Source organism: Synchiropus splendidus, chromosome 13 (genome assembly GCF_027744825.2).
Source record: "Synchiropus splendidus isolate RoL2022-P1 chromosome 13, RoL_Sspl_1.0, whole genome shotgun sequence".
Lineage (NCBI taxonomy): Eukaryota > Metazoa > Chordata > Actinopteri > Syngnathiformes > Callionymidae > Synchiropus > Synchiropus splendidus.
Genome location: NC_071346.1, coordinates 9,362,158 through 9,387,235, shown reverse-complemented (window position 1 = coordinate 9,387,235; position 25,078 = coordinate 9,362,158). Strand labels below are relative to the sequence as shown.

Genomic DNA, 25,078 nt, shown 5'->3' with positions numbered 1-25,078 from the left:
CAGGTTTTCGTTTCCGCCTGGAGTTATGGGACAACATCCAGGGCAAGAACTCTTTCCTCGGGGGCCGCATCCTATGCAGGATGTGCCGCCTCAAATGAGGCGCTCCATGTCTGCAGAGATGGTCAAGTCGATGGCAGGCAACCCGGTAGGCCTGCCACAGCACTTCCCGCCACGGGGTCTCCCAGTGCAGCAGCACAACATCATGGGGCAGCCTTTTATTGAGCTGCGTCACAGAGCAGCTGAAAACAGGCCGCGGATGACAGTTCCAGCTAATGCAATGCAAGGATGTGGCATGGACCCCAACATGCAAGGTCAAAGGCTGCCAGGTTTTCTTGGAGCATCAGATGCCAGATTTCCATTAAATCAAGGTAATAGAATGCCAGACCCCATGGGCGCTCAAAGCAGCCAACCACATCTGTCTGCCAGCATGGACAATCTCCATCAGCAATCACAGATGTCAGGCAGTGGACAAGTCAAGGCTCTGCTGATCCGGTCCATGAGCCAGCCTGCCTCAAACGAATCTCAAGACATGGTGGCTTCAATGATGCTGACGGCACCCCCTAGTGGCCACTCTGAGTCCATCTCAGAACCCACTGGTGAGACTGTGGAAGAGAAACTGGATGCTGAAGAGTCCGCTGTGAAGGATTTAGAAGACGTAGAAGTGAAAGATCTGGAAGATGCTGACTTGGAAAATCTGAATTTAGACCCTGATGATGGAAAAGACCTTGACCTGGAGACCAATGACTTGCACCTTGATGACTTCTTAACATCAGGAAAATTTGACATCATTGCTTACACAGACCCCGATCTCGATGACCTGAAAAAAGACATGTTCAACGACGAGCTCGATCTCAGCGATCCGATCGATGACAGTGCCGAAACCGGAGACATCAGCAAAAACCTAGACGCCAGTGAGACAGAGGGCTCGTCCAGTTCAATGTCAACAGCTGTTAAGACCGACACGCCCGGGGAGGAGAGTCCAGCTGTAATAAAACAGGAAGCTCCTGGAAGCCAGGAGGCTCAGTCCAACATCCAGGACCCGGAAGGTGCAGAGGTGAAAGACTCAGAGAAAACATCTGAAGTTACTGAGCATCAGGCTGAAGGAGACACCTCAGACCAGCAGGCTCTGCTCACCGAAACCACGCCTGTCCTATCTAGTTTACTCATTGAGCCCCAACCTGAGGAACAGTCATTAAATCAGATTGCTGAAACTGTCAATCAAGGTGGTAACCTCGTGGCCCAGCAGAACCAAGACACACAGCAAACACCGGGGCTTGCAATGAATCAAACTTTAGCAACTGCCACGGCTGCTGAAGGAGATACTCTCTCTGGTTTTGGTGCAGAAGCCCGGGCTGAACTGGCCCCTGCAGTGGACCAGAGCAGTATGAGCCAGGCTCAGCAGGCTCTGACAAATCAGGTTATAGGTCAACACGCTCAGCAACAGCGTCCTCTTCTACTGGAGGAGCAGCCACTTTTACTGCAAGACCTGTTGGATCAGGAAAGGCAGGAGCAGCAACAGCAAAGACAGATGCAAGCGATGATTCGACAGCGCTCCACTGACTCGTTCTTCCCCAATATTGGTAATTAAAAATTATATCTTTCGTCTCTCAGCAAGATCTAACTTGTAACATTGTCTTGTTGGTCATTTTTAGATTTCGACGCCATCACTGATCCAATTATGAAAGCCAAGATGGTTGCTTTGAAGGGCATCAACAAGGTCATGGTTCAGAACAACATGGGAATGAACCCAATGGTGATGAACAGGTAAATAAGATTGATTTAGTTTGATTCTTCCACGATGTAAATGCACTTGGTAAAAATAACTTTCCATTTCCAGATTTCCCGTGCCTGTGCCTCCCATTCCTGAAAGCACTCCACTTCCTCCACAAGTTGTTGGACATGTAATAAAGAGTTTGATCTTCTCATTTAAAAATATGAAGCGTCAATGTCTAACACTTCACTCTCATCATCAGGATGGAAAATTAACACAAGTTACGAGACCGACTCCTCCAAACTTTGGACCTGGGTTTGTCAGTAAGTGCATTCAAGTTGTGTAAACATCTATTCAGACTTAAGAAACTTCAGCAGTGATGAGAAACTAATTCGCCCCCCATCTTCTTTTAGACAATGCGCAAAGAGCTCAGTATGAAGAGTGGCTTCAAGAGACTCAGCAACTACTTCAAATGCAACAGAAGTTCCTGGAAGAAAAGATCGGCGCGCACAGGAAGTCTAAAAAAGCTCTGTCTGCCAAGCAAAGAACAGCAAAGAAGGCAGGGAGAGAGTTCCCGGAGGAGGATGCTGAGCAGCTCAAACATGTCACTGAGCAGCAGGGTGTAGTGCAGAAACAACTGGAGCAGGTAAATGCTTGCCTGTCAAACTTTCCCTCCACATAACTTCTTCTTACACCTCACTCCGAGTTAGAAGAGGAGATACTAGTTCTCAAACGTAATTGGATGGACCGTAACGTCTCGTCTAACCTCCTCATTTACATTGTTTTATATCCACTTTCATGTTAAGGTAGACTTATGACTGGTTGGTTGGGAATGAGTCTAAAGATGCTTTTGAAAAAACATTGTGTTTGTCTTACTAACAGATCAGTAAGGTCTTTTTTATTTTATTAATTCACATTCGATTTTTTGTGTGCATGTAAAATCTGGCATAACAATGTTCAAAATATGCAAAATTGAAGTAGTCGTTGACATGACTGTATCGTATTATAATAATCATTATTCTTTCCTAATAACACTAGTAGAATGGAGCTGAATTGGGCTGTCCTATTGCAATATTTTAGATTTTAGCTGTCAGCCTTGCAAAGTCATATTTATTTAAATACATAATTTAACACTATTTTAAGCAGAACACCATATTCAATACTACACTACTGGGGAGCTACTGAGCAAGATTTCTTCTTCTTACTCTCATTGTTTGAGCGTGTTCTGTAATGCTACTGCCATCTGCTGTCCAAATCAGCTCATTTGAGTTGGATGATTACTAAGATTTATTTCTTAAACGCTTAAAAAAATAATGATAAAGTAAATGTAGAGCAATGACATTAACTGAAAATCACTCTTTGGTCAGAAATTAGTTTAGGTCTGCACTCTGTAGTTTGAATTTGTAAGGTGTTATCGAAGCTCTTATTGTTTTTTCTCATCACAGATCCGCAAGCAGCAGAAGGAGCACGCTGAGCTTATCGAGGAGTACAGAGTCAAACAGCAGCAAAACAACCTGACACCCATCATGCCCGGGATGCACCCAGTGCCTGGTCCTGCTGCGATAGTCCCAGGTGGACCCCCCATGGTCCAGCCTCAGATGAACCCTATGATGCAGATGCCTCTTCATCCTGGTCAGCCAAACCCCCCACCACGTGGGCCCAATATGCCACCTGGCTGGCACCACGGCGCCCCAATGCAGATGCTCGGACAGGGAATGCCGGGAATAATTCCTCCTCAGGTGCCGGTTGGAAATCCTGTGCCACCTCATCCTCTGCCCATGGGCAACATGCCCCAGCACCCCCAAATACCAGTGGAGGCCCAAGTTCCTGCAGTACCACCAGGGGGAGCAAAACCAATGTCGGCAGGTGGTGTTAAGTTTGATGACAACAACCCCTTCAGCGAGGGCTTCCAGGAGCGAGAGCGGAGAGAGAGACTCCGGGAGCAGCAGGAGAGACAGCGAGTGCAGCTTATGCAGGAAGTACAACGCCAGAGAGCTCTGAAGCAGCGCATGGAGATGGAACAGCAGGGCATGATGGAGGCAGACGGGAACATGCCGGCGCTCAACCAGATGCCGTATTTTAACTCTGAGCTGCCACAGGACTTCATGCAGCCGCAGAGGCCGCCAATGCAGCAACAGCAACAACTGGGTCCCGTTTTTCCTCAGCAGCAAGGCATGGTCTCGTCCGCGGGGACGTTCATGCAGGCTGATCGGAGAGCCATGATGGGGAATGGAATGATTCCCCCGGACATGGGGTCTGGTATGGGTCCTGATAATCTCAGGCTGCAGGCGCCAAACTTTCCTCAGAGTCATCCCAGGCCGCGGCAGTTCAGCGGACCAAACATGATCGGTCAAATGCCAGGGGAAGGTCCGCCATTCGGAAATGACTCCGCAACGCCACTTCCATCAAATTTCCCCGGCTCCGGGCAGTCTTTGATCCAGCTTTATTCCAACATCATCCCGGATGAGAAAGGGAAGAAGAAGAGGAACCGTAAAAAGAAGAAGGATGACGACGCTGATTCGATCAAGACTCCTTCCACTCCACATTCAGACCTGACAGCTCCACTCACGCCATGTGTTTCGGACACCTCCTCCACTCCAACCAGGAATGCGCATCTCTTCGGCGACCAGGACTTGTCTAGGTCTCCGTTAATGGGAGGATCAACACCAAGCCACTCTGAACTAGAAAGGCAACTATCCAGCAGTCAGCAATCTGGGCAGTCATCTCTGGCATCAGATGCTGCGAAGGTCCAGGCTCAAGAGCATGAGAGAATCCTGAACAACATAAAACTGGAGCAAACAGATGCCAGTGAATGTCACGGACCAGGAGAAGAGAGCATTAGCTCCGGGATGAGCACAGTAAAGGAAGAAGCCGGTAAAGGAAGTGTGTCACCCTTCCCTATGGGAAGTCCTAATAAGGGTGAAGCCAGCAATGAGCTGCTGAAACATCTTCTGAAGAACAAGAGCACACCTCCACCCGGGTTCTCTCAGCAGAGGTCAGAGGAAGGTCTGCGCTCCGAGGAGGAGGATATGACGGACTGCAAGTCTTTACTCAGGCAGAGTTCTGTGGACAGCAACGGGGTGAGTCTTAACTCGTGGTAGTGAGTCGAGCCGTTTCATCTGTTTAACAATTGCTTGACTAACACTTTTGCTCTCCAGGCATACTCGGATGGCAACATGGACTTTCCCGGCCCGCTGATCTCTGAGCAGGATAAGAAAAAGGCGAGAAACAAAAGAGTTCCAAAAGGTGACAAACCTCCATCGCGTTACAAGAAAAGGAAGAAGGAGGGAGATGAGAAGCAGCTGATGCACTCTGGGTCGGACAGTGTCATGACCCAGATCAAACAGGTGAGAGCGAAGAAAAGGCTGAGCTCAGAATCACAAACTGACCCCAACGTTTTGTTTTTCCTTTTTCCACAGCAGCTCTCGTTGTTGCCCCTCATGGAACCACTGATTGGAATCAACTTTGCGCACTTCGCCCCGTATGGCAGCGGACAGCTGAATGGAGAAAACCTCCTGTCGGGTACTTTCGGCAGCGCCTCGCTTGACGGAGTCTCTGACTACTACTCCCACCTGGCCTACAAGGTAAGTCTTAAAACACAGGCAGAGGAAGGCTGAGTGTACAAGACACTGACAGTTTGACTTTTTTTTTTTTTTACAGCAGAGCAATTTGAGTAATCCTCCGACACCTCCGGCATCTCTGCCTCCAACCCCACCACCGGTGAACAGGCAGAAGATGATCAACGGGTTTGCAACAACAGAGGAGCTGGCTAGTAAAGCTGCAGCCATGGGTAGGATGGTGTTTTTAATTAGCCTTATCATGATGAGATGTCGGCAGTGTGTTGTTGAGTGCTATCTTATCTTGGATGGTAGATAAGAACAACACACAAGACTGCTTCGTCTGACTTGAGGATGATGGTTACAGAATGTTTTTCCTCCTTGCAAGTTTCCAAAGGTCTTGTCCCGAAGTCGCTCCACGTTCCGTTTCGAGCTGAGGAGGATTTGCTAGCCAGGGCTATCGCTCAGGGTCCCAAAACTGTGGATGTTCCAGCCTCCCTTCCCACGCCACCTCACAACAACCAGGAGGAGCTGAGGTAAACGATTCATTGAATTGTTGTGAAATATATGGGCGAGTTTTGGATCCCAATCTGGTTTCGGCTCAGTAACAGGGGGCAGGAAGTGTGCAAGGAGAGAGATACACCTGACAGCTTCGTCCCATCGTCGTCGCCCGAGAGCGTGGCCGGAATGGAAATAAGCCGCTACCCTGACTTGTCTCTGGTGAAGGAGGAGCCGCCGTCCCCCTGCATGTCCCCTGTACTCCCCATGTTACCAGCACCTAGCGGAAAAGGTACAGAAACACACACTGCCAGCGACTTTCTTCACTTGGATTATAATGTCACCCTTTTATTTTCAGCATCTGAAATCAAACTGCAAGACATCAAGACAGAGCCCTCGGCGATGTTCTTTGGCTCGCCGCTCAGCCAGATGTCGACCGATTCCAAGCAGGGGTTGGTTTCTGTGGCCATCACTCTGAGACCTGCTGCTGCAGAGGTGAGCCCACCCTTGATCACATGTTTGAAGGTCACTGTAGTCACACTTGTGTTTGCAGATCTAATCTAAACTTTCATTGAACCAATTTTCATGATTTGTATTTTTTTGTTTCAACCGCAGAACATTACGGGGGTCGTGGCCGCCATTTCAGACCTGCTGTGCGTGAAGATCCCCAGCAGCTACGAGGTCAGCAGCACACCAGACAGGATGCCCCTCTCGATGATCGGTGGCCAGAGGTTGGGCCCTCATCTGATGGATCCTCGTCCTCCAATGCTGTTCCATGGGCAGGGAGAGAACGGAGGTTTTCATGGACGGCCAGGGCTGATGATTCGTTCAAGCGGGCCTCATGGGATGATGCAACAACAGGGACACCATATGCGCTACCATCCCAACAGTCCAGGTGGTTAGATTTGTCCTACCTTCTCTGGCGTAGCAACTGAAATTGTCTTTCAGAAAGTGGTTGTCTATGGACAAACTTGATGTTCCCTTTTGCTTCCGTAGGCTCTGCTACGGCTCGAGGCCTCGACCAGAAGACCCCCGGCAGTCCTGGGTGTAAACCACAGTGGTGTTGCAACTGCAAAGTGGTGGTGCTCGGAAATGGCGTGCAGAAGTCCATCAAAGATCTCCCTGCACACATGGAGGTACGATCTTAGTGTCAGCTCGGTCCTAAGGCTTGGGTTTTTCCTCAGCATACACAAAATAGTTTAGCTTTAGCTTTTGAGCGTCCAATTCTTAAGAATATTTGGCAGCTTTCCAATGAATAACCTTTGGCACATCAGTCCGTTTTTTTCTTTCTAAGCTGCCAGTTTTAAATTTTTCAGGTTTAAGCACTTTATTTACCAAACTTTGATTTGTAAAATATGATTGGTGTCTAAAGATGAATAAGGCTTATGATGTCCTTGTGCCTTCAGTTTGACGTCTGTGGATTCTTAAAATATTGGCCTTCATGCTGAACCATTTTTTAAATTTGGCTTCTTGTTGAAGGATTCTGAAAGGCGTTTGAAAGACCTGGTCTTCTGCAGTCAGAGTTGCTTTCTTCTCTACTGTTCATCGTCGCCTATGCAATCAAGGTCCTCCACAGAGTCAAAGGTCTGTATCACCCCAGAACACATACACTTTGAAATGGTCTGCACTTTTACATCAGTAAAGTATTCTTCTCGTATGAAAATTCAGGACTCCACAAACCTTCTCCAGAGCACCGAGCAAGCAGAGAGCTTCTCTAAAGCGCAGCACCAGTACAATAACAACATGTCCTCCATGGATGTTCATTGTTTGGCCCAGCTTCAGCCGAAGCACTCTCCCCCCTCCACGTCCCCCATCCCCTTCCCCGCAGCAGGCGACACCCCCAGGATGGACTTGAAGTCTGATGCCATTAAGGTGACCGTGAAGCTAAAAGCTCGGCCTCGGTCTCACGACGGCTGGCACCAGGGGAAGAGACAAAAGGGGCTGCGTTGGAGAAAGTGGACAGTCCAGGTGGTGATGCCCAGGAGCAACTCCCAACTTCCAGATGAGGACAAGGTTGACGACCTCCTGAAGAAACTGGGAGCTTCCTTAAGGCCTCCGTCTTCCCTCCGGGATCAGAGGCGTTGCTGCTTCTGCCACCAGTTTGGAGACGGAAACACAGACGGCCCTGCGAGATTGCTTAATCTGGACCTGGACGTCTGGGTGCACCTCAACTGCGCCCTGTGGTCCACTGAAGTTTATGAGACCCAAGCAGGCGCCCTCATCAACGTGGAGCTTGCGCTACGCCGCGGCCAGACCGTTCGGTGTGTATATTGTCAGCGCACTGGAGCCACCAGCGGCTGCCACCGCCTGCGCTGTACCAACGTCTACCATTTCACCTGCGCTCTCCAAGCGCACTGCACCTTCTTCAAGGACAAGACCATGCTGTGTCATGCCCACCGGCCACGCGGCACAGCTGGACTCGCACTAGAACATGAGCTGCGCTGCTTTGCAGTGTTCAGACGCGTTTATGTGCAAAGGGATGAGGTGCGCCAGATTGCCACCGCGGTGCAGCAGCCAGAGCTCGGCTACACTTTCCGAGTGGGCAGCCTGGTGCTGCACGCAGTAGGCCAGCTGACACCAGAGCAAATGGCCACTTTCCATTCCCCAACGGCCATTTTCCCAGTTGGCTACGAGGCGTGCCGTATATACTGGAGCATGCGGCACGGGAACCGCCGTTGCCGCTACCTGTGTTCTGTGGAAGAGAAGGAGGGCCAGCCGGATTTCACCATCAGGGTTATCGAACAGGGCTACCAAGACCTGGTGCTGACGGACAGCTCAGCCAAAGGAGTGTGGGATCAGGTTCTGGGTCCGGTTGCTGAAAGAAGAACTGAATCAGGGACTCTGAAGCTGTTTCCCATCTATCTGAAGGGCGAGGACTTGTTTGGACTCACAGTCCCCGCCGTCACCAAGATCGCTGAATCGGTGTGTAGCCACAGCCAAAGTTTCCAGTGGCTTTCATCATGTGTGACACTCATTTCTCTTCGTACATCTGCAGCTCCCAGGGGTGGAGGCCTGTGACAGGTACTCGTTCCGCTACCGGCGCAACGTCCTCTTGCAGTTACCGCTCATATTCAACCCGGCCGGCATGGCCCGGGCCCTGCCCAAGACCGAGTCTCACAGAACGTTGCTGGTCATCAGGTAAAATTGATCCCACCTGTCTGCGGACTATTTAAATGTCATTAATATTATCTGAATTCTTAAAGGCCTCAAGCTCAGGCTGTGGTCGGTGGCACTGCAAGATCAAACCAGAATGTAGCCCAGGGTGAAGGTGCCGCCCCCCACAACAAGACGCCGGTGGTTCACCCTCGGTCTTCTCAGTACCGTTGGATGAAGAGCGAGTGGAGGGCCAATGTTTATCTGGGCCGCTCTCGCATCCAAGTGAGTTTTCATTTCCTATTGTCCTCAGTTAAACATTCTTTTCAGAGTTACTATATACCACGTTGACTTGCAGGGTCTGGGGCTGTTTGCTGCTAGAGACATCGAAAAACAAACCATGGTGATTGAATACACTGGAACCATCCTGCGAAACGAGGTTGCCATTAGAAAGGAGAAAGTCTACAGGTCTCAGGTATGGACACTAGAAACAACACTTCATCCTCATGGTTAGGGGTGTAAGAAAATATTTTTGCTGAAATAACCTAATGATTGGTTAGTTGACATTATTTTGATATTTGAAGTTGTCTATATCAATATTTAATACATACGTTCTTGGATATGCTGCTGCATTTGTTTATTTTGGAGTTATTTAGTTGATCAAGGGAGCAACAATAACTCTGTTGGAGTTTAGCTAAAGGTCTAACAGGACTGACATCATAACCAACATGTTGTTTTCATGCGCTTGATATTGTATCATAATCTGATTTCCCCCCTTAAAATGTTTATTCTTATTACAATATATTGCTGAACTTACATACATCACAATATATTGCAATGTATCATATCACCACTCCTGTATCGGGATACGTATCGTATCACAAGATACCTGCTAATACACAGCCCCACTCATGATGGGTTTATAAGTTCTGTAAAGCGCTGCCATCAAACTCGACCCCACAAGCGGACTACATTTTAAACACAGTTCTGTAATAGGAGTCTGAACATTCGTCTTCTCATTTGTGGAGATGTGTTTAGTATTAAGTATTGTTAGCTTCACAACAGACCCGGCTCCCCAACATATATCCAGTTCTCATCCTTGGGAATGTCAAATGTGATGTGTATATTTCACTTGCAAACATGAAACAGTGAGGATGCTGTACCTGTGCTTTTCACAAAGTATGCCAGAACCACTTAACTGACGGTGTCTCTTTTACAGAACCGGGCTGTGTTCATGTTCCGGATCGACAGCGAACACGTCGTTGATGCAACTTTGACCGGAGGCCTGGCGAGGTACTCCTTCTCTTCAGTGATATGAAATAGAGCGTTGACACATTTCTCATCACTTTCTGGGTCATGCCCTTAAATACTATTAAAGTATGGAGGACGCTGCTGAAACTACCTAAACAATCTCCTCCACTGCAGGTACATCAATCACTCGTGCGATCCCAACTGTGTGGCCGAGGTGGTGACCTTTGAACGAGGCTACAAGATCATCATCAGCTGCGTACGTCGGGTTGAAAAAGGAGAAGAGGTGGGCGACTCAGTGACTGATTTCTTTTCAAGGAATGTGTCCTCTACATGCGCTGACGTTCTTCTTTTATTTCGTAGCTGTGCTTCGACCACCAGTTTGACCCTGTGGAGGGTCAGCAGAAGATCGCCTGCCACTGTGGAGCTCCTGAATGCAGGAAGTGGATTAACTGAGCAAACGGAGTCACGACTAATGCATTCCTTAGAGGTTGTGGCCGCCGTGCAACTCTACACAGAGAGTGAAGGCGCCACGCTTAAGTCATTTTCTGATCGAGCAGAAGGCCTGAACCCTCGGTGAGACGTGGTGGCTCACAAAGATGGCAGAGAAGAAGTGGGTAAAAGAGGAGTCATGTGACCTGGTAGCACGATGTGACTTGTGCCATATGTGAGAGTTGTGTGTGTGCGTGTGTGTGATGAAAGTCCAGGGTGTGTGGGGGGGGTGCGGTTCCACCAGCGAATGAGAAAGCACTGTGCGGGGTGCGGCCTTACTGCTCAACAAGGGCAGGCCCTTTCGTCGTCATACTTTTACTGTAGACTGTATGACTCAATGTAGACATCACTGAATGAGGAATGTACAGCAACAAAAACATGAAGGGAATATTAACTTGCACTAAAAAACAAAAAAAAACAAAAGAAAAAAAAAAACAACAAAAAAAACAGACACACAAACTTTTACGATACTTGATTCCATGAGTCAGTTTTATCCTAGGTCTCTGTCACGTGATTTGTGTGGAATTTGAGAGGTTTTGTATTTATTACTGAGTGAATGAATTTTATTCTCAAAATGATGAGTTGAAGAAGGCTAGATGTTTTTGAAGATTGAAGACGACTTGCTGTTACTTTTGTAAAATATGTACATAAAGAAAACTATAGGAATAACCGACCAAATACTACCTTAACCTTCTCGATGTTGGGTGTTTTTTCAATTGTTTCTGTTCTGTTTGTCATCGAAATTTATTTAAGATGGACGTTATTTCTGTTTGAGAGTATATATTATGATTATTCTGTACAGAATTTGTAATATAACCACGATAATTCACAAAGTATTTTTGTTGTAAAAGTAAGGTATTGTAGCGTAGTGTTTTGTGACTCACACATGCTTTGACCACTCTGAAAAACATATTTTTATCGACTAATGTAACGGGAAAATGATTTTAAAAAGCCTCTGAATAGTGAGAGATCGTTCTGATCTGTTTGCTCTTAATCAGGTTTGATTTTGAAGAACTGTGAATTAGGTTTTGAAACCCAAAAAAAAAACGACGACTTTTTAACTTTTTAACACAGATAGGAACACGGAAATATATTTACTTGTTTTTACGTTGCTTTCGAAATAAGGTGTCTAACGTTGGCGAGAGTGCGTGCGTGCGTCTGTGTGTGCGTGCGTGTGTGACAGAAAGAATCGTACGAGGAACTCCGGCGAAATGCGTGGGTTCCACTTTTTTTGGACAGAAATGGATTCCTCTTTAATCAGAAATATTTCTTATACTGACACTTCACAAGTCACATGCTTAGAGACAGAGTTTTTGCGTGCACAATTTCAAGTCGACTGTAAAATTTTGGAGACAGTCCTAGAACTTGTAATGTATATGGCATGTATTTTTTTAACTTTCCGAAGACTCAATTGTATATATTTTCTCAATGAATGGTTGTAACAAAATTGTTTCTTGGATATTTTTCTCCTCTTGTATGATATGACATTATCCTGCCAGTGTGTTTGTGCAACAACTTCTTGGTCGTGTAAAGTAGGGTTTTTATTTTCCTTTCTCTCCTTTTATTTTTGAAAATGCCTTTGAAGTGTACAGAGTATGAGATTTGGAGTTTGTGGATTTGAATTTAGAAACATTTACAAGAATAAACTATTTTACATGTTAGCCTGTTGTGGACCTTTATTGCATTTATTCTTGCAACGTTTTCTAGTTCTACTAGAACCAATTCAACCAACCTATCAGAGGAGGGGGTCGGGAAGCTGGCGTCAAGGTGCTTTCAAAACTGTAGGAAATCCCAGCGCTGGCTTCTCTCAAAAGCATCGTCTCGGTTAATACGGATTTATCTCGCTCGTTGAATATATTTTGTAGCAGCCTGATCAAATCCAATTAAGTTTGTTTCTTGAAAATTCAAGCGGTTTATAGAAATACGTTTCAATGACCTGTTTATCGCAGTAGAAAAAACATGTTTCCCTACAGAATATGCCGGACTGAAGAAGATTGAAATAGAATTTTAGCGTCGAACTTAAACAGTCCTTTGCACTAAAGATGTGGCTCTGTTTTTTTTTTTTTTTTCCAAAATGTTGCAATAAAGAGACAGGAATCTGATGCTTTTATTCTAAGGAATCATATTTTTCTTTCGGTTGCTACCGACTACGAACTCGTTTTTTATTTTATTATTTTTTTTTATTTTCTTAAATCAAAACCAGTGACGCCCTCGGCACGTTCACCGCAGCAGCACCTGTAAACAATCCGACTGCGGCGTCATTGGTGGAAGTCTGCCCTGCCTCTTTTTTCCTGGGCCGAACCCACTTCCTGGTGGCACAGCCTTGCGCCTCCGTGCCGTGTCCACAGAAGAAGAAGCGAGAGTAGTGGGCTGCACTCGTGGACTGACAGCGCCTGTCGGGCTCCACTGTCCTGCTGCCCCCGACAACTCCGTCGATAAGCGTCGCCCGGGTTCGAAGATGGGAAGCACCGTGATGGAACCCAGCAAAGACGGCTCCAAGAAAATGCCCAAGAGGAGGAGAAGTCTTCGGGTTTACATGCCAGTGAGTAGACGGAGAATTAAGTGTGTTAATGACGACTTTTTAATTGGAATATACACCGGAAGTTTAGCAGTCAGCGGCTATCACATCAATGCTAAACCGTTCTTTCATAGTCGATGCCGTCGAAACGTTGACTTCATTATATGTCTCTTTAGCTGTAAATGTTTCAAAATGTCACTTCGAAACACAGAAAAAAATTACGCAACCTCCGTTTAACACTTATCAAATTAACATTTCCACGAATTCAAATGGTCTAAACAGCTACATATGTATATATACAGTAATGCAACTTCAAAGTGAAGTTGATAAAGTAAAACAGGAACTACTCTGCTTTTTCAGTAACTGTAAATTGAAGTGCAGTGACCCCCGTGAACTGCTCGGTGTTTAATTCATTTTCTGTCAAGCCTTTTTTAATTGCTCTCTAAATATTTGTCAAAATAATTAGGGCAGAGCTTTGCATCAGGGATGCACTCGGAGATTAGTTTTGTCTCGCACTCAAAAGGTTGTTGCAGAAGCTGCTGTGTCAATAATGAAAATGCCTCACGCTTTCATGAGCTTGGACCTCTGCAGAGTTGGTTATTTGTTTTTAAAATATATGGCTAGTGTATCTTGACATTTGTGTCCTTGCTTGGCTGTGTGATTTTCAAACTTGAATCTGTCTTAAGTCAAAGTTCAGTTGATAACGTGAGCACATTTGTGTTGATAACGCATTTATTTTCTCTATTCGTATCAGCAGGAACTAGACAATATACATGCGATCAATTTTCATTCTCTTCTCTGCTACTTCCATCTCTATTTATTAGCACAAAAACTGTGAAGCCTGTGAAATGGGCCCTGGCATTTTCTGTAAATTCACCCTCTGTGCTTCGTCCGTCCCAAGCGGAATATAAACTTAGCCTCTGGTATGGGGAAGGATCGTATTATGTGTTGCATCTTCTTGCAAAAGCGAGTGTGGCGAAACATGTTTAGCCTCTTCTTGAGTGGCATGCTTACATTCTGGAGCAGGTGGTGTCACTGGTTTCCACTTTCACTCGAAGTGACAAGCAACAGTGACATCTTTGCGGCGATAGTTTTAAAGCTCCCAAGTTTTCTTCACTTTAGCGTGCACTTGCCAAAGAGGCCAGTTGCGACATGCCATTCCGTTTCTCTGCTGTGTTTCCTGGAAGTTGATACTGAGACGCTTTCTTGTGCAGGACTTCGGTGCCTTCGCTTCCTCGCCGGTGGACATCACTGGCTCCAACAAAAGTGGCGCACAGACGGTAAATATATGTTTTCAACTAACGCTTGCGTGGCATTTTCAACATCCAATGACTCAAGTTCATTGCTTATCAAGGAACTTACAATATGACAGGATGCTGTAGTACTCAGTGTCGAGCTAAGAAGCTGCACTTGCATTGAAAACAACTAGGCAGAGCAAGATTTTTCCTCTGAACTGAACAAAGCCAGATTATATTCGCTGTCTGAATAATTGACCTTCTGCCAATGTCTCTTCAGCTTTGTGCCTTTTCATGTTCAGGAGAAGGAGGAGGTTCTTGTCTTTCCCAAGAATTCCCAGAGCTGATATATGGCTTAGTTTGAATGTATTGACCCAACAGTTCCAGTCAGGCTGGAATGAACACAATCAGTCTTGATAAAATACTGCAGCAATGACACCGGTGAAGAGTCACTTTTCCCCTTGGTTAAACAACAGCGACATTATCGTGGATTATGTCTACCTGTTATCACTCTGTCTGCAGTCAAAACCTGTCGACAAACACAGCGAAAGGCACTTCCTCATTCACAGTGCCGACATGAAAACATGTGCGACGGCAGCCAATCTGGCAGCAGACACAGAGAGCCTCCTCCCACTCACCGCGTGTTCCAACAACTATATTAGTTAACCGTTTGTGCCCCTGATGCCGCGCAATAAAAGCTTGTTTTTGATACATCAAAGCACGCGTTCGGTAACGGAGTGGGTGGGTAATGACGGAACGTGGGAGGTGGAATAAAGCCAAATCAGAGAATCTCTTTACCAGCTGAAGGGTTGAGGGTTACATTTGTTTTTGGCTGGGCCACCTAAACAAACACATTTTTTGTTTAAACTAACATTGTTTGCTAACACTGCAGCCTTTGTGCAAGAGCTTGTCAAGGCACGTGAACTGGTCCGGATGGGAGCAAACATCTCTCTGTCAGAAAGATTAAATTGTGGGAAGTAAATGTGGAATTTTTCAAAGTCAATGCAGTCCAGACAATTATGACCTGCAGGTCGGCGTGTTCCAGTGATCTTCTGTTACAAAACAATTGGAGAAGACAGCTGGAATTCGCTGCTTTTGTAATAAGTGAAAAAAAAATAATTTGCTGATGGTTTGTTTTTTTTCCTTGACTGGCTTTATTAAATGTCCGATTTCTTCCTCATGAGGGGTGTCAAACTCAAATCACGCAAGAGGCTGACATTTTTAACCCAAACATTTTATATGCAAATCTACTGAAAAGTTGCCAAAAAGGAACTGAGTGCTCTCTTTGTAATTATAAGAGGCACATTACAGCCCCTGGCTGATCACAAGTAGATGTTTGGATCAAACACAGTTTCTTCTTCTTTGAAATAGCTCATCACTGCCCAACTTAATAATTCTATTGAATATTAGAACTTGGTAATAGCTGAGCTGTTTTTTGGTTTGGTTTGGTTTTTGGGGGCCTCACATGGTGGGCCGGATTTCGCCCCCAGGCTTCGTGTTTGATACACAAATAATGGGTATATAACAGGTGTCTGGTTTACTGGCTGAATCGATGACTGGATAGTTGAATGATAAATGGCTGCGTTTTTGAGTTTTTTTTGAGTCGACAAGTCCTGATGTCATCCTCTCATCCTAAGAGGAGAACCAGGCGACCCAGAGCTTTACTTTAAATAAGGTGATATAAAAACTTGTACATAGCCACCATCGTCATTTATTGTGCTATTGTCAAACTGATGCAAAATAAACAACATTTTGTTGTTTAAATGCATGTATGGTCCCGTCATTTGATTCAGTATAATAATATACTGAAGTAATATAATATAATATAATATAGTAAGTAAAATACCAAATTCATTCAAATTGAAAAATGTGGCTTCTTGTGGCAAATAATCTTAAATCATTAAAGTGCGATTATTTAACATTAATTAATCACAAATTCTCTATTTTTTAATTTTTTTAATCGAATCCCGCCCCTAGTATTGGTGAGTTTTGTTTATGGAAGTGTGATATGATGTGTGATGTCAGGTTTGCATTTAGTGAATGATGGATGGAGATGTGGAGTAGGTGCATACGTTGCATGGATTTACTTAAAAGTTTGTTTTAATAATAGTGTTGTATTTAAATTTGATTGTACTGTTCATAAATGATCCATTTTTATTTTATTTATTTTGTTACCCAAAAAAATGACACGATTTTGACCTAAATGCTGAAGTGAGTTTGATCGATATAAACGGTTTTACAACTGTATAAAACCTTTATAAACATAGGCCATCTGTGCAGCTGCATTTTATATGGCTTTTATTGTGCTATTGCGTCTTATCTGTTGGATGTCTGCACGCCTACTGTTCACTGGAGCCCATGTGTCCTTCTCAGAGTCACGCCAGTGTCCACTCCATCAGCCCGACCAAAGGGGGCTCTTTGACGAGTCCCGACAGCGCCACCTTGGCTCCATGTCCGCAGTCCGCCCCTGCGCAGACGAAGTTGAGCTCAGGTTCTCCGAAATCCCTCTTCCCTTATCCTTCTTTGCAAAACTCGCCTCCCAAGTCGCCCCGCCGCCTGAGCTTCAGCGGCATCTTCCGCTCCTCGTCCATCTCAACCAGTCCCAGCATGAAGATCTTCTCCAAAACACGGAGAGGTGAGTTGAAGGTGTTAATGTTTCAAAACAAAATGTAAGTTATTATGACGAAACTTTAGTCATTAATGGAGAGTTACAGTGAGAATAATGGGTCATAACAAGGAGCATATTATCAACACAGTTGTAAGATTACTGACCTTTTTTCAAGCTTGTATTTAATTTTAAAAGCTGAGTTACAACTGAGTAATGATCGTTTTATAAACATAGGGTTATGTGGTTGCCCTACAGGCAGAGCAGTCACGAGCCGTCTGATTATTTGAGTGTTAAAACAAATGACTTCATCGTCAGCCGATCCGAGCAAAGGTTCCTCCAACAAAATGAAATAGATACCCTTATTTACAGTTCAAGCAAAGATGATTTCACGCCCCTGTGGAATGTTGCAAATCAGACTGTTTAGAACAGCAACTGTGCTGAGCAAGACCTTATGGTTAAGAAAGGCCTGGAACCTTTGCAGCTCCCACGGCTCCCAGCAATTGTGTGGTGGATTGTTACATAATAAAAACACTGTTTTGCATGGAAACGGTCCACAATGGAAGTAGAATGAGGCGTTTTATGATGAGTCATGTGTTTTTGGCAGACTGGTGTCGAGCAGTACTTCTGTAGTACCTCTCAGAGACTTAGTTTTGGCACAGGCTGGTGGAACAGCTCGGTTTTCGCCATAACTTCAGGAGAACCGAGTTGTTTCCGCAGTCATGTCAACAAACCCTTGCGTGCCAGCTGAGGCTCGGCTCTACCAGTCTGATCGCTCTGTCTGTCGGGGTCTTGTTAACTATCGCTATGGAAACAAAGCAATAATCCATATGAATATGGTACTTCAGCTGCTTTGCTCAGCTATTGTCTTTGTAGCTGACACATAATCACCACAAGGGTGCGCTGCAGCTGCTTAATTCGAATCATGTGGACAAGGATTTTTTTTTTTTATTTCCTCCTCCTCATATTTGGTACCATACATGGATGTAGTATTCTGTGACGAGTGTGCGATTAACCACATTTTAATGAGATGTGTATTAGATTTAGATGACAAAAAGTCTCAGCGCTCTCACAATGTGCAGAAAAATAACCTTTCTTCGCTTGAAAATAATGTCCTGGTGGCTATGCTATTCACATAATCATATCAGCAAAATGGTTTCAAGATTTGCTCCTTTGATTTTTTTTACTGGTTTTAAGTCTCACCTCTTTTGCCTGTTTTAACTGTTACATGAAATCCTTGTCTATCCTGCAACCAAGAAAACACTGCTCTACTCTCCACTACAACCAAAATCGGTTTGTCTAAATAAGTGTTTTCCAATTCCCTGCGAGTCCCTGAGGGCTCCAACTATCTGCAGCCCTTTCATGGCCTTATCTGGAAGTGACCATACTCTCTGGAGCGTCTCACACAACCGTCTTTTTCATCCTCCCCTTCTCTTGCCTCTGCTGTTGCTACTTTGTTGTCAGTAAATAAAGGGCCTTTGCATTTTTGGCTTTACGGCCTCAGTTACGTTTTGACCCTACAAGGAGAGGTGGACCAACTCACAGTAAAAGTTGCAGAAGCAAATTACAGTTAGCAGTGGTCATCCTTCTAGTCTGCGCTTCAACTGTGATGATTTATTCAGCTCTATCGGAAAATATTTCACCCCATTCTTAAATCTGAATTTCTCCCCCGCCTTTATCTGCCATAACATGGAGTCCTAAGTGCCGGTAATAAAAGTATAAAATGATGCAGATTAGACTGACCCCCGGCAGGATATTCCAGTTGCCTGTCGCCACTTGCATCCTATCACCCAACTGATGTCTGTCATGGAGCTGAGAAGAACACTTGTGTAACTGTTAATTGAGATCAGTGCTCAGGTTGTAGCTTATGTGTCTGTAGTGGACGTGCCATCTGTCAGGGGTGGTATTGAATGGAAGCTTTCCGATCAGCTGACAGAACATGGGATCCCCCTGCCCCTCTCTTGCAGGGGTGGTCCTGCGGAAATGTCACAAAGTAACAGACAGCTGACCGCACAAATGGCAGCTCGGCAGCTGAAAAGTCCAGAATGTAAACGCCGATCTGAAGATAAAGGTCGCCTGCTGAGGGTGAGGGGAGGCAGTTTGGAGTCCATCCTGGTCGAATGTTAGGTTGTGTGGAGATGGACTGAAGCAGATGTGTAGAGCTGAATTTACTCAGCAGTGTAAGAGGGGGCGGGGCACCGCCACACTCTGGCCTATCACTGCTTCTCCCTGGACCGATTGGGCTCCTTTTATAGGCTGCTGACACGCATGCTATATTAGCGAGACGCCACCCACAGCTGCACCTGACAATTTACTGCTGTGACACCAAAAAGGAGGGAGAAGCAACTCCGGTCTGAGTTGCTACTCATCATCCGTGACAGGGACACTCTGAGCCCACTTGGAATTTACAGTTTTTGTATCGACCGTGTGAGAAGACGCCGATGCTGAATTCCTTCTTGTAAAGCACCGCAGGGATCTTTGACGCATGGCTCTGCAAAAATAGCCCGGACTGATTGAAAGTTATTGTTGCAGAGACTAGCACTATTACCTTGCTAGCTCTTCTGCTGAAGTGATTTGGGGTTTTCCTTCGCTGCCCAGCTCCGCTTTTTTATTTAGACATTTCACAAGTGTCACGGCGATGGATTCTCATTGTGGACTCTTTAGAGCGATCTCCGCTCCTCTGGAGTGATGCGGATGGTCAGGTTCAAGTTTAGCGTTGAACCAACAACCCACTGTGCTCCATGAAGAGATTTGGCAGCCTGCGCAGGAGTAAGAAACGCAAGGAGCAAGATGGGCTCGGAGGGAGGCATCAGTCCGAGGCGTCATGCTTGTCAGGTAATGTCCGGTGCCTTGCTCCTGGTCCCTGACCACATTCTTCAACATCGTTCAGTTTGTTAACAGTTCTGTCAGTTCCTATCTAGAGGTCTTGCTCATTCATATTGTTCAATATTCTTTCGCTACATATTATTGTGGGCTATTTTACATTTTTTACAAGACTGATTAACTGAGATTTGAAACATTTTGTCACAAGATAAGTCTTTTGCCTTCCATATTAGCATTTTTTATTTCTATAAGTACATGACGTTTCCTCCAGGAAAACAATTTAATCATCTCCTTAGTATTTAGCAATAAAACATTTGTTTGTTTTTATATAACATCATCCTCCTTCGTGCCCCTTCATGCGGTGTCAATATTTTTAAAATGTTGCTTTATCATTTGTTATCGATCATCTTACTCTTTTATGCTAATAAAACTGTTGTTTTAATATGTATTCTTTATAGTTTCACATGATAATAATGTCATATTTTATATAAGCTTATTAAACTTGTGTCTTTCTATGAATGTCCTCTCCATATTACTGTATTTAAACTTCTCCCATGTTATTTTATATAGCATTGGACATATGAAAGCGGGTCAAGCTGGTTCCATGGTTGAGGACAATTCATTGAGTATTGCATCAATCTTTCGTATGAGTTCAAGAGATGACCAGAAGCTCGTGCCAGTGTAATGAAGAGAAAAATCGCCTAGACCTTGCTGAGTGAAAAACCTTATCAGGGGCTCGGCGGGTTCCTGATTTAGAGCCGGCCTGACCTCCAGAGAGCTGATGAGTGTTGTCAGGAAGATGTATATCCATATGTGGACGGACTGGCCGCACAGTTTATCATATAGGCAGCTGATGACGCGGGCGCACTGCAGCATAGTGTCACAGGTGGACCACTTGGCGGTTTTGCTACAGTCTAGACAAGAACATTATGCATCCTCTGATCAGGTCACCTTGTTTAATGATTTTCTTTATGTAGTGGATTTTTGAGCGCTTATAACTGACTAAGCTTTCTTGAGTTGTCTCGAACAACTGTACCAACATACTGCTTCAAAATATTCTGTCGTATAAATGTATCATCATTTCGGAATTTTATCTGAATATTTCAGGCGTTAATACGTGGCACTTAAGACAAAAAACTGTCAATTTATTTCTGAATGTAATATTCATGAATCATCAAAATAGTTCTGGTTCAGTATTCCACTTCTTGCTTAGTGTTTGTCCAATGCTAGTGAGTTCAGGAACACTACTACTTCATTGCAGCAAGTTCAAATGGTCCATAGTATATTGATTTATATAGAGGGCAATAATACTGTGTGAAGAAAAAAAAACCCATTATATGTCAATGAACGGCTTGACGGAGGTCTGCACTTCCTCAGTGCTTTTCAGGTGTATACTGTTTAAAGGACAAATCCAAAACCAAAAGAGATGAGAGTTACAAAGATTTCAGACGTCAAAGAAAACAGAAATTCATTCAGTAATGGGACGGAGTCAGGAAATGGGCTTCAATAAGACTTGAGAACCAGGAACTCAGACTTGAGGGTGCTATGTTACAGAATCATGAATCTATATCCTGCACCAAACTGTGTCTTAGAATGGAGACACACTTTTTGTTTAGATTAATTTAGTCCGACTGTCTTATGAGAATAGAGTGGTAATACTTCACATACTGGGATCAAGTGATTTGGTCATACAAGGACTTTGTCTTCAGTGTGTTTCGTGTCTGACAGACCGGCTGAAGGGCTCGCTGTTATCTCCTTCGGTGGAATGTGCCACAACTGCACTGCTAAAATAAGAAGGCTACACAGTGAAGCAGGCTGCTCCAAAGTGGCCTTCCGCACGCCAACTAAATGTCAAGAGATAGTGTCAACTTAAAATATTTGACATGAGAACTGAATTCAAGACAGATGTTTTCACACTTAATATAAATAAAATACATCTTTGTTTTGGCTTGAAAATGTATGGAAATGCTTTTGCTGATTTTATTCGCAAGGTGTTACAATTTTCCAGTGATAACTGTGTGTTCCATTGAGCGTGTTTGAAGTGCTGCAATGAAAATCAGCTGAGAGTCACAACACTGTAATGCGAGACATCAGAACCACATCATGCGTGTCGCTCCTCGCCAGAAATGTGTGAGTGGAAAAGCGCCGCAAAAGCACGAGCGTCACATGTCTCCAGACGCAACAATGTGTCTTCTAAAGCCATAGAGGAGTCACATGACCAAGACCTACAACCTGACACCATGGGACCGAGAGAGGCGCCACTGACAGCTGGCAAACTCAAGTTAGATTGAGAGCCTGAGTATCACGACTGGCCTACTTAAACCTTGTGTTCAGATTTATTAATGGTGGCCTTTATAATGACCATCACGCCACCAGTATTAGTTAAAGGTGATGCTAACCGCTTGATATGACGTGCGTTCAGCGCCGGAAGATGAATGCTAAAATGTACTTGGGCTTCGATCAAAACATGTTTTTTGTGCTCTGAAACTCAAATGTGGTGTGGTCACAAGCCAATACGATGAGTCATCAAACTGTGACTGCGATAAGTTATGCGCATATTAAGAAAGTGCTGCAGGTTTGAAGCAGTGCTAAAAACCTGCATTAACTTCGTGATACTTTTTAAACAAGGCTGATTCGTATTTTTGAATTCTCAGCCTGAAAATGAGCCATTAGAGTTCAACTCCTGTAACACAGACTCGAGACCGTCAACTCAAGATTTGGCTGATATTCATCCGGAGGCTTATGGAATTTACTCCGGTGTTTGCATTGCTGTTTTGCCCACTATATCTCAGCAGTCGGGCTGTGGCTTTGTCCTGCGTGTGCATTCCTCTTTTGTTTTGGCATGTGACGCCTTTGATGGTATCTGCTCCTGTCACTGATGCAGCGTGTCCATCTGACAACACCCCACTGATTCTAGACGCTGCTGACACTGGCATTGACTGAAACTGTGTCAAGATTGACTGGATCCATTTCCTCCTGTGTAGCCTCTGGACTCCCCACGCCTCCCACAACTCCAACTCAGGCCTGCAGCCAGCCGGTGTTCACTCAGGAGTCCCAGCAAAGTGGCCCCAGTCCGGAACGCCTCAACACGCTTTGCCGCTCACGGTCCGTGTCGACACCGCCGGACACGGGCCAACGACTCAGCCTTCCTTCTGCTAAACCCCCCATCCCATCCTCGAGCCCTGTCCCGCCGTACTCTACCTCACAACAAGTGAGTCGACACAAATGCCCGTGCTTTTCTTTCGTCTTGTCTGTTTGAACCGTGGCCCTTTAACTAGTGTGGATTTTAACATTGCTATCGAGGAATCAAGAACTATTTCAATTTGCTTGGCTGAACAACAACAACTGTCCTACTCAAATTGTGTCTGTACGTTGTGGGTTTGTCGCCTTCTCATTGATCCTCCCATTTAGATGTACTGCAGATCAATGAACCAGTGTATTGACCCATGAAAGAAAGCAAGATTACTTCCATCTTTTCTTGGATCTCACTCTGCCAGTTGTGTAAATATTTGTTTTTATAATGTATAATGTATAATGCATAAATTAGCAGAAGGTGGGAAGCAGTGTAGATTTATGATTTAATTTGATTACTCTTCTTTTTTTTACTTCATTGTTTCGCCTAAATTCTTGACTCTGCTTCAAGATAATGCTCATGTAGCCTTTTCTGCTGTGTTGGTGTTTTCATCAAGAGTTGTGCGAACAGATTTCCAATAGCCAGCAACTTAACAACACCCTGTCCGGATTTAATGAATAATTATGTGAACGTCTTCGCCGCTCTGAGTGATGTTTGCCTTCGACCACTAGATCAATATCTGCCCTCCAGAATTCTATGCTAATGTAAATGCGCTGAGTCATGCTTATCACCTGGGAGTTCATCAGGTTTATGTAATACTCTACCAGATATGGGTGATATTAGCATATTGAATGGTGTGGTGGCTGGCCGTGTGAGGTTTATTTGAATACCCAGAGTGCCTGCTGTGCTGCTGCAGGAGGGGGGTTTATGAACATAGCTTTTGGCAAGAGAAGTGCTGTGTCATTATTGCAGGACGACATCAGGGACTGCTTCGCCTCCCAGAGCAGGTACGGAGCCTTTCTCATATTGCTGTGGTGGCTTGTTATTTTCAATCCTGAGGTTAGAAATAAGAAGCCAGTCAACACACAAGCACTACCCAAGACTTCTGTGGAAGTGGCACTGTGTTGCAGTTTTATACCTTGCTGTTCTTCATGTACGTGCGTGTATTAGGGACTGTACTTCTTGTTTTCGCGTAGTAGTTTTACCGGATGGAATGTACCTTGCATCTTTTTGTACATTGTATTTGTGTCTTGCTGAGAACCACGGCCTCAAACTTGGACTACTTGTGGGCTCACATTTGTCAGGGTGTATGGTGTCGACTGGATATGAATTGTCATTCCACGTAGTACCATCTCCTTTGCACTATTGAGGTGCTTATTTTTCTGTTGACTAGCAGCTAGCGAGTTTGCAGGTAGACTTTGATGTAATATAGCGGACGAAGATGATAGATTTTGGGAGGTTTACAGGTAAGGTATTGTACCAACCACCTTGCTCAGAAAATGCAGTTCGAAATTGGTAACTGAGCTAACTTTGACCCTCCAAGGTCGGAGATAATGATGCATTCCATCAGCGTTGTGACGTCCGACTGACTCACAATACCAGGCACTTTTCACATTTTATTCCAGTTGCGTCCCATGACAATTTGGAAAGTAACACATGCATCGATGAGCGGATAGTGTTTATTATGTGGCAGTTAGTTTCAACAGATGTGGCATCCACACTTCTAAAACTTCAAACTGGAGACTTCCGTCTTCAGATAGACGGGACACACTTTCTGAAACACAACTTCAAAGCTTTCAGGTGTCCTTTCGTAGTTGTACGGAGTGTAAGAATGTGTCGGTGGCCGTGATGCGTTAAAACTTGCTCTCGCTGCTAGGCAACAAGGGATTCCCTAATATGGTCAACAGGCCGGTTGCGGCGCGTGGAGGGGGCGTTGCCTCAGCGGTTGTGCTTCCTGCTTCACTTGGGCGACATGCCGCGGAGTGTTGACAGTCGAAGTGAAGTTATCAATGAGCGCATCTGAGTGCGGTGGTCGGCTTCACCTTGAATCGTCTCTGTCGCCGCCATGGCAGGAGAACAAGCCCGTTGGCGCAAACAGAGGACGACGGTTCCGCTCCGGACCGAAGGGGTGCGTGTGTGTTCGTGTGTGCGCGCGAGGGACAGCTCTTGTTGTCGCCCGAAGTTTTGTCAAAACTGGCTCGATATCTTTTGTCGCCCTAATGCTG

At 45.1% G+C, this 25,078-nt stretch overlaps 2 protein-coding genes across 16 annotated transcripts in view; both read left to right on the top strand.

Annotated features, from left to right (window-relative positions):
* kmt2cb (lysine (K)-specific methyltransferase 2Cb) overlaps positions 1–12,260 on the top strand; it is a 48,863-nt gene extending 36,603 nt beyond the window's left edge. For 10 of the 14 annotated variants that reach the window (XM_053882323.1, XM_053882314.1, XM_053882320.1 and 7 more), the window contains 22 exons: positions 4–1,580; positions 1,653–1,764; positions 1,838–1,901; positions 1,974–2,034; positions 2,125–2,357; positions 3,157–4,791; positions 4,870–5,058; positions 5,131–5,295; positions 5,372–5,501; positions 5,657–5,804; positions 5,874–6,058; positions 6,125–6,261; positions 6,382–6,661; positions 6,763–6,902; positions 7,246–7,350; positions 7,435–8,688; positions 8,762–8,904; positions 8,970–9,144; positions 9,218–9,334; positions 10,079–10,152; positions 10,285–10,393; positions 10,471–12,260. In XM_053882323.1, the coding sequence (XP_053738298.1) occupies positions 4–1,580; positions 1,653–1,764; positions 1,838–1,901; positions 1,974–2,034; positions 2,125–2,357; positions 3,157–4,791; positions 4,870–5,058; positions 5,131–5,295; positions 5,372–5,501; positions 5,657–5,804; positions 5,874–6,058; positions 6,125–6,261; positions 6,382–6,661; positions 6,763–6,902; positions 7,246–7,350; positions 7,435–8,688; positions 8,762–8,904; positions 8,970–9,144; positions 9,218–9,334; positions 10,079–10,152; positions 10,285–10,393; positions 10,471–10,563 (7,126 nt within the window). In that variant the 3' untranslated portion in view covers positions 10,564–12,260. The remainder of the gene's footprint in view (positions 1–3; positions 1,581–1,652; positions 1,765–1,837; positions 1,902–1,973; positions 2,035–2,124; positions 2,358–3,156; positions 4,792–4,869; positions 5,059–5,130; positions 5,296–5,371; positions 5,502–5,656; positions 5,805–5,873; positions 6,059–6,124; positions 6,262–6,381; positions 6,662–6,762; positions 6,903–7,245; positions 7,351–7,434; positions 8,689–8,761; positions 8,905–8,969; positions 9,145–9,217; positions 9,335–10,078; positions 10,153–10,284; positions 10,394–10,470) is intronic. The other 4 variants (XM_053882325.1, XM_053882324.1, XM_053882316.1 and 1 more) reach the window with 2 other exon arrangements.
* A 454-nt stretch (positions 12,261–12,714) lies between these two features.
* LOC128769530 (5'-AMP-activated protein kinase subunit gamma-2-like) overlaps positions 12,715–25,078 on the top strand; it is a 23,146-nt gene continuing 10,782 nt past the window's right edge. Inside the window, exons 1-4 of one of the 2 annotated variants that reach the window (XM_053883316.1) lie at positions 12,715–13,141; positions 14,332–14,397; positions 16,726–16,987; positions 22,765–22,991. In XM_053883316.1, coding sequence (XP_053739291.1) covers positions 13,058–13,141; positions 14,332–14,397; positions 16,726–16,987; positions 22,765–22,991 — 639 coding nt within the window. In that variant the 5' untranslated portion in view covers positions 12,715–13,057. Of the gene's footprint in view, positions 13,142–14,331; positions 14,398–16,725; positions 16,988–22,764; positions 22,992–23,372; positions 24,982–25,078 lie in introns of those variants that run through there. The other variant, XM_053883317.1, reaches the window with a different exon arrangement.